At 26.8% G+C, this 9,846-nt stretch overlaps 1 protein-coding gene across 1 annotated transcript in view; it reads right to left on the bottom strand.

Moving 5' to 3' along the window:
• Positions 1–7,296: 7,296 nt before the first annotated feature.
• Positions 7,297–9,846, bottom strand: part of LOC105627433 (forkhead box protein J1-A-like) — a 3,182-nt gene continuing 632 nt past the window's right edge. Inside the window, exons 2-3 of the mRNA XM_012208716.1 lie at positions 8,614–8,792; positions 7,297–7,773 (exon numbers count right to left, since the gene is read on the bottom strand). Of these exons, the coding sequence (XP_012064106.1) occupies positions 7,297–7,773; positions 8,614–8,792 (656 nt within the window). The remainder of the gene's footprint in view (positions 7,774–8,613; positions 8,793–9,846) is intronic.

The raw sequence follows: 9,846 nt of genomic DNA, 5'->3' as shown, positions 1-9,846 counted from the left end.
AGATTAGTCAGAAAAAATAGACCCCTTGTCTAAAAAAATATATAAAGATTTACACATTCATATAATTAATCTTTATAAATAAAATCTTTATAAATAAAATGTATATAGAAGTTATCAAGTCTTTACTTCTTCAATCAATTCAGAAAACATCGAGATCTTATATTTAAATGATATCTTTTTTTAAAGATCTTTCTTTAAGATATCACTTCTAGATATCTTTAGAAGATATCTAGAAATTATCTAAAAGATATCTAAATATAATGCAAGATTTACTGAAATATTTTGTTTAGGAAATATAATATTTCGATAATTATATTTTTTACGTGTATTATTTTAAGACGAGGAAAGTAAGAAGAATATGAAATAAAATATGATGTTCCTCGATATTTATTTCTTACGTCTCATAGAGAGTTACATATTAAATTATATGCATACAAATTATGGAGATAACCACACGTTGCAGTGAGTCCTTATATATCGTGGGGATAAATAATTAGGTAGAAGAAAAAGAAACCAACTATATATTTTTAGTTTTACTTCAAGGCACATATTCACTCTACTCGTTTAATCACGATCGAGATATGTATATAATCGCATTAATTCTGCTGTCTGCCGCTTTTCATATTTCAGTAATCTTCAATTCACATTATTAACGCAGTGTGAAAATATTAAAATAAATAATTCCTATTTTTCCATTACAGCCGAATACATGTGAAATTTTTTTTTGCATATATGTCGCTAAAATTAATTTTTTCGCATCACATATATCCGATAATATTGTAGATAATGTAGATTAATAAAATATATTAATTTATCGACATGTTCATTTGTTCCGACATCTTTCTATTTTCTTGGTATGCCATTAATATATTCTGTACAACGCCAATTTTTTAAAATTATTTGACTACGTTGCGTGGATCATTGGTGGATCCTACGTATTCTATTTATTATATTAGTTATTATATTAGTTAACTAAAATATATTTTATAATGATTAAAAAGTATAAAAAATTATTATAAATTACTAATTAGAAAAATCTAATATACCAATACTGTATTATTATTATTATGTATCCGCCTATAATATCAGAAATTATTTTATAATTTTCTTTTTAATCAAAATATCTAATGGTTTGGACGGAAAATTAAACGTGGATCACTGATATATGAATTAATCTTTATAATCATTTTTATATCAATAATTAAAAATAAAAATTATCATTAGTTAATGAATTAAAACCTCACTTTTTAATTTGTGAATTAATTTAATAAATAAGTATAAATCTTGAATAATAAAACTAATAATAAAACTATTGTATATATATGATTCTTTTCGGCAAAAAAATTTATGTATGAAACAATTATATACTGATCTGCAACATAAGAAGAAGAAAATTTCTTGATATACTTACACTAATTTATACTTGAACACGACTGATTACATATAAAAAAACTCACTCTCTTTTAACGTACTGTGAAAAAATTTACTTTAAAAAAACTGATTTTTTATTTTTAATATTACACAACATAATTTTCCGAACAAAGTCCTGAGAATATTTAAATCGTAGCACGTTCTCTGAACTTTTTTTTAAGATGTCCTTTGCAAAATTGTATTATTATTGTATGGATAATAATTCAATATGGCTGCAATGAAAAAATAGATAAGTCTTAACTTGGACGTACTCGGAAAAGACGTGAATTAGAGCGCAGAAATTGACACACCAATTCAACTAATTAGTTATTATATCACACACCATAATTAATATCGCTTCTAATAGTTTTAGTTTAATATTATCGTACATCGTATATAATAATAAAATTCTAGATTTATATGCAGGGTGCCGCTTGAAATACCGCAACTCCAGGAAAATTTCTTCACTGTTATTATTTTATTTGTTCTAATTAATTCTTCTTGTCATTACGAAATTATCAAATTCAATCATTCAAATTAAAAATTCGAATGCAAATTAAAAATTACAAGCAATGATTTCTGCCAATGATTTATTTCATAATTTTAGGGATATAATTTTTTAGGGATTTAATTATAAATTTCCATCTTTCACCTTATTAAAATAATTTTTATTCCTGATTAAAATTAAGTTGTTAAAATAGTGATAAAGGTATTTGTTAGCACTAAGAGGAATATGATTTGTTTTACATTGTATTCGATAAGATAATTCGCTATTAACAAATGCTTTTTAAATCATATCTTTTAATTGCGAGTAGCTGATAAGATGCTCATTATTAACATTATTAACAAGATCATAAAGTTAATTACAAAAGTCGAAAATTTTAATCGTTAGAAAATTGCGTGCAGCTAAATTCTAGCTTTTATTTTGTTGATATTTATTTGTTATGATATTTTATAATGATAAATTTCTAAAATCACTTCTTGTCCTGCCTTATTTTCAACATTTTAAAGTGGAGTCTTAAATATGTTAAATAATCTTTCTTCTTTGATTTGAAATATTTGTAACTGAGAGGCATTTCTTGAGACACCCCACATATATTAATGTCGAAATCTAACATACTTCTATGATTTATCTATATTATGATTCCATACAATAAAATATCGCGATATTATTAATAACGGTAATAATAATTTCTAATCGTCCAGAAAGAAAGAGAAAGAGAAGGAAAAGGAGAGACATATCCTTATAAGGAGAATAAAATAAAAAAATTAAAAATTGCAGTTGCGCATCCTATTTTATATATACAGAGTTATTAATGCTTTTATGTATAAATCTATCAACATATTGAAACATATGTATATGTATATATATATATATATATATATACATATATAGAGTATATACTCACAAATGAATCGTTTTAAGGTTTCAACTTAATTATTCCATTTTTTCTTGCTTTAGAAAAAATATTTCACTTACTTTAAACTTTACAATTTTAGATTTTAAAATTTTATAATTTTGGGAAAGAACAGATGTATATTATTAATTTTTTTATATTACATATTTCAAATCTTAACGTCATATTTTTTGAAGATAATTGTTTGATTTTTTTGTATAAGTTTCAGTAATTATATAAAATGTTTTTTAATTTATATAAATTTTACATAATTTTTAATAGCTTTTACATAAATCAATTTTTTTAGACTGAAATGTAAAAAATATTAAAGTAAATCCAAATTTTCATAGTTTATAAGATATTTCATATTTTATATTTTGTTCTCTGACATATTTTTATGTAAAATATGAAATATATTTTATAAAATTTAATTTTTTTAATAAGTTTGTCTTTAATGACTATTATATGCAAAGACTGAGATAAACCGAGTAATTAAAAAAAACCATAATTATTTATTTTCTTCTAGCTATGAAGAAGCTTTTAATTAACATGTTTTTCTTTTAAAATGAAGAACAAATAATTGATATAAGTATATTAAAATATTCTATTCTAAGTGTACATATATTATTATATGTAAAATGTATATGTATATTATATAACACGTTGTTTAAGAATATACAAGAGATACTTCCTAATTATTCGAAGGCACGATGCGTGAATTGATTTGCCGCGCAAGGAATACTCCATTCTTAGATCGATCATTCTTCAGGCAAAAAGAAATATCAAAAATAAAAGAGTAAAATTTAAAAAAAAAGGTTAATGATGAAAAGAAAATTGAAATAAATCAATGGTTACAGCGCAAACAAAATAATAGATGCGGCAAAAACGATAAATAGAAACCAATTAGAATAGCTATGTTATACGATATAGAAATTATATTTTTAGAAATAATGAATATTTTCATTGCCTGTATCTCAGAAATGCTTATATCTCTAAATTCATGGAATACATCAAAAGCACTAATATTACTTATCACGTAACACTGCCGATTATATCAAATATTTCAGCGGCATAATCTAATAACATTTCAATCAAATTACGATGTTATCAATAGCCGTTTCAGCATTTATAGTTATATGTATATCAGTTATATATATATATATATATATATATATATATATATATATATATATATATATGTTATATATCATGATGAGAAAAACAAAGTATATCTGTGTGTATAATAGAAGCAATAGAGTCGAAGCAGCCAATCAAAAATAATCATAAACACAAAAAATGCCAATTTCTCATTTTTGATTTTTGTCAATTTCTGCTGACAAATGTCAATTTTTCTTTTTGAGAAGATAAAAAATTTAATTTGTTTCTAATATGTAATACCGGCTGTGTGACTTCTACAATTTTTTATGCAAGATGCAGGGCAGTCATACAGTTTTTTAACATTTGTGACCAATTCTTGATTGGCCATTTATTATAAACGAGTGCGTACGGGAATAATACACCTTATTTTGTTCCATCATGAAGTCTGTTTTTTATTTTTACATTTTTTGAACTGGTACACATAATGCAAAAAATTCAAGTGAAAGAACGTATATTTCACTTTAACTTATTGCATCATATGCATTAGTTTAGAGAGAGTAGAAATAAAAAATAGATATGTTACTGTAATATACGTTATACGTAACGCGATGAGTTGCTAACAGTGATAATTCTACTGTTTTCTCTGCAGCCATATTGTATTATGACAATAAACACGAGAACTCATGTGAATTTTTTTTCTATACGTTATATTAGTCGTATGTATGTACGTATTATACATACGTATTATTTACAGTATTTTATGTTAAAATAAATTAATTTGTTCATGTACATCCTTACTTTTGATAATATAGATAAAACTATACCGAGAATTCTTTCTTGTTTAATAAGCAATTGTAAATTTTGACTAATTGTCATATTATTTATTTTTGTTTAAAAATATGGAAAAACACAACGTACACATAAATTAAATTACAAATTAAATCAATTCAGTATATATAATAAAAGTAGATTAAATTATAAATTAAATATCAATTCAGAATAATAAAAGAAAGAACTTGATATATTATTTTTGATTTTATTACTTCAATCAATATCGTATGCAAATACTGGCACACGAAATAATCATTTCAATGTATCTAAAATAAAAAAAATAAAATAAAAAAAAAGGAAAAGGAAAAACGTTCACATGGATTCACTTCTTGCTTCTCGCGTCATAGTCCAATGCGGTTCCAGTAAGGAAACAAAGACCATCTGCCTAAGCATGTTCAAATTGCATTCAAGTTACTATCATTCGTTATCTTTGTGCCTATTATCTAACTGTTAAGGAAGAAGAAAAAAGATATATACTCGCTTTTCTCTCTCTGGCCTTTCTTCCCTAACGGTACTTCTGTTCTCACTACCTCGATATCGACCGCAGTGAATCGCGCTTCGATTACAAAATTAATATCAGATATTTCATGTAACAAACAAATTTTTGTGTCCGCTTGTTCTTGAACGTAATTGTAATTCGGAAATATATAATCACGTAAATATCTTTTATGTAACTTTTTCCCTAAAGCGGGAATGTGAAAAATAAAAAGTTTTCTATTAATCTTCAGTGATAAAAAATTTTTACTTTTACCTTAGGAAAAAAGTTACATGATGATCGATATCCTGAGTGATTTTTATACTAAGTGGGAACATGAATCAGAGTCGTTTCCTTTATTGATCGAAAAAAGATCTCGCAAATTTCTATAAAAAAGCCGGCTTTTGTCAAATCTAAATTTTTGTTATATGTTTTATGATGTTGATCAGAAATTTCAATGGGCACATGACCTCGAAATAAACTCAACTTTTATGATTATGGGACCCTAAATAGCTCAAAAGTATTTTATAGAGATTTTCTACATAAAGTACACATTGTGCGTGTACATGCATGTGCATGCAAAATATACAAGGTGGGATAAAAGTCTTATATCTCTTGTAAGTTTTAATTTTTGTTTTTTAATTCTATATAGAATTTTATTTTTGTTAAGTTTTAAAATTCTTCAATTTATAATAATTTCATATTGTTCTTCAATTTTGTATAGTGTCAATTTCTTGAAGTTAAGGTTCTTAGACAAAACATAATAATTTTGACCCATTTTGACTCATCTAAAAAAAACTACGATTTCTGTAAAATATTGTTGAGTGATTTAGAATTCCGTAATCATAAAAGTTGAGTTTTTTGGAGTCGTTGAAATTTTTAATTAGAAAGCAGCCACAAAAATTTAGTCAATTTAACAAAAGCCTCTTTTCATGAAAAGTGTGCGGGATCTTTTATATATGTATATATGTTTCTATTTTCTCCTTTTTTTAGTAGATATTCATTAAACCTATGTATATACATAAAATGTGAGCTCAAATAGTATATCTAATAGAGATCCTCTAATGGAGTTGTGACACGAGCTGATTTGAACCGATTTTTGTACACAAGATAATAATTTCAGTAAAATCTATAACAGAGAGAGAAATATAATATTGTATTTCTATTAATTAATGCATCTCTAACCTAAACTTAAATCTGCAGTGACGGATCATTCACACACGTGCACATGTACATGTGTAAAAAAAACACGATAATAAATCAATGGCGAGGCACAATATAATTTGTATAAAATAAATGTTAAAAATATAAAAAAGTATAAAAAAATTTTATTTCTTTTTCTTTTACGTTTCAAAGTAGATTGTGTATCTTGAAAGTTGCGAAAGTTAAACAAAACTGAGTGAATTTATTAGATAAATATAATATTAACGAAATTATAAATATTGAATTTGTCACTTTTGTAATTTTAACCTCGTTTCAAGATATACAATCAAAAAATTACTTTAAATTTTCAAAATAATTTTATAAAAAAAGGCGTTAAAACTAAACAATTTTGTTTTATTTGTTAATACCTTTAAAATCTCTAATTTTAATTATATTATAGAAATTTAAAAGTAACACGAATATATAATAGATATTCAAATATAGAATTTCTGAAACATGGCTCAACGCGTGACTTTCTCATGTCGTGACTCTTATATTAGAGAATCTCTAGTATCTAATAAATTGTAGAACAATCAATAATATATAATATTAATTAATAATAGTGTCTTCTAATTAGGATTTAAAAGTCACTCTAGATGATCGTTTACGCAAAAAAAAAAATTAGACGACTAATCCCAGATTAACGATAATTGTTTGCGCATTTTATCGTAACCACAGTACCTAGAACGGGATGTTCTCTCAAATTTAAGTAGAACCAAAAATTTAAATTATTTAGAAAATGCTATTATTCATGACACTCATCATCATATGAAACGAGGAGTCGAGGGATGCATGCAGAGAGAACGCTTATACGAAGAACCGATGATTCCTGAGAGATATTTGCGAGAGGGAGAAAAGGAAGGAAAAAGGGCATTGAGAGGTTTAGAGGGTGTCCAACAGATCGAGAAGCTCCAGTTGATTATTTTCGTCCCAACCGGCAATCAACAAACTCGTGAAGTCGTCCTCGCTCAAGCTCACCTGCGTCGACTCCGGTACTTCCGACAGATTGTCCGTTATGGGGGGTGACACGCTACTAGGCGGAGTCTCATACAGGGTATTCGACAAACAGCTGGTGGGCGGCGTGCAGCTGCTGCTGGTCTGAAGAACATTGAGCGTCATCGCTCCCGCTACCGTTGTTGTCGTTGTTGTCGTCGTCGTTGTCGTAGTTGTCGTCATAGAAGGAGATTGTCTTTTCGTGTTCCGAGCTCGCTGCGAGATCGCGGAACGGCGCCTGGACCGTTTGCCTTCCTCCATTCTTTCGAGATCCAACTTCCAGAAACCACCCTTGCCCGGCTCATCTTTAGAACGTGGCAACTTCAAGAAGCACTTGTTCAACGAGAGATTGTGTCGAATCGAGTTCTGTTCGAGATAAATGATAAAAATATCATTACTATCAGCGCTCAATAATGTTCAGTACTTAAGTAATAAAGTCAAAAATTTTCTTTGTAAAGTTTTTCGGAAAGCAATGAAATCAAAATTTATACTTACATTTTAGATAAAATATGAAATAATAAAACTTAGATAAAATACATTTTTAAATAGATAATTAAATATATTTAACAATAAAATGAAAATATAAAAGGCTCAAAAGATTACAAATCAAATAAATAAAACTAATAAAATAAAGATCTACGAGTTAAAGCAAGTTCTTTAAAATAATACACAACAAAACTCATAACATAAAAATAAGTAATATAAGAGTTTTGTTGTGTGGTAGGATAAAAACAGGAATATGTTAATTTAAAAAAAAATGTATCACGGGAATGTATCACGGGTATTGTTTTTTTAAATTAACATTACTCCGATATAAATGTATGAAGATTTTGAATTTATGCAGAATTCCTAAGAAATACGTTAGCTAAAATATCCAATAAATAAAAGTCGTCAAAATTTAATCCAACATCAGTATTAACAAAAAAGTAAAAAATATAAACATGAGAGGTTTAAAAAATGGAATGTAACAACTTCCAGCGATTGCTACTAGATTGCGATTCTTTATTTAAAAAATAAGACCCTATTCTATATTAGTAGCCCTATTCTATATTCTCTGCTTTTACCCTACTATTTATTAAAGAACTTACTTTGACTCGTAGCGTACTTTATTAGTTAATATATATTATTTAGAAAAAAAAGATATATTGTTGATTAATTCAAGGAATAAAATAAAAAATAAGAATTACAAATATAAAATCCGTTTACCTGCCAGGCTGGATCGGCGTATTTGTAAAACAAGAAATTTTCTCGGATCCATGCGTAGATGTTTGAAAGAGAGACCTTGTTATTATTGGCGCGCATCGCAAGGCAAATGATAGTGGCATAGGAAAACGGCGGTTTTGCATCAGGATCCGTTCGATATTTCTCAGCATTTTCCGCAAGATCTAGTAGATGGGAAATCGAAAGAAAATCATCCGATTTTCGTCGTTCTGCGATTCAAAAATTGATATATCGTATATCTAGACATAATTACTTTCAAAATATTGATCAAATAATTTAAACATTTCATAAAAGTTATTGATATATAAGTAATGAAATAAGGTAGAAATAAGGTAGAAAATTGCATAAAAAAATAAATAAATTCAAACAAATACAATAAATTTTTAATAGCAAATAAAATAAATTTTTATGATTTGTATATCTCTCAAACAGATACAAAGCATAATAAATTTATGAAATAAGAAATAAGTTTTTCAATAAATTATTTCTTAATAGTCGAGAAGACTCTACCACTTTACAATTTTCACAATAGTTAACGTGATCTTAATTTTTCTTAATTTCTTGAATAAACCCAGTCATACAACTACTCGCTTTGTGTTGTATAAAGTGTACGCAAAGCAAGAACTATCCTACATTAAACTATGGTTTGGGTTGGATTATTTTTTTTTAGAAGTCTCACCTCTCAGAGAGGCGGCATATCTGTCTCTACGCATATACTTTACAACGCAAAACAAAAGGAGTGTGAGTTTTATGTGTAATATATATTATATATATTAAGAACTACCTCACTTTCTTCTTATCAAAAATAAGACATTATTAGCAGAAATAAGATTCTATTTCTTAAACTTTTTTTGTTTCTAACTTTTTAACTAGTAACGAGCGACAGCTAAAACTTGTTGGAGGTCACTCAGGATCATGACCTTAACAATATATGTTAAAGTTAAGATCATCGAACTGGAGTACTTTGATCGATATTTTTATCAATTGTTTTGTTAATAATATTTTAACGGATAACGATCGAATAAAACTTGTCACAATTACTCAGCATTATAATTTTAATAATGTATCAAGATCAAGATTATCGGAGCGAGAGGTACCCTGTTCATATTTGTCAAATAAATTTTGTGTGTGTGTGTGTGTGTTTGTGTGTGTGTGTGTGTGTGTGTGTGTGTTGTTGTGTGTGTGTGTGTGTGTGTGTGTGTGTGTGTGTGTGTGTGT

Source organism: Atta cephalotes (assembly GCF_000143395.1).
Source record: "Atta cephalotes unplaced genomic scaffold scaffold00009, whole genome shotgun sequence".
NCBI classification, from domain to species: Eukaryota; Metazoa; Arthropoda; class Insecta; order Hymenoptera; family Formicidae; genus Atta; species Atta cephalotes.
This window is presented reverse-complemented; position numbering and strand designations above follow the sequence as displayed.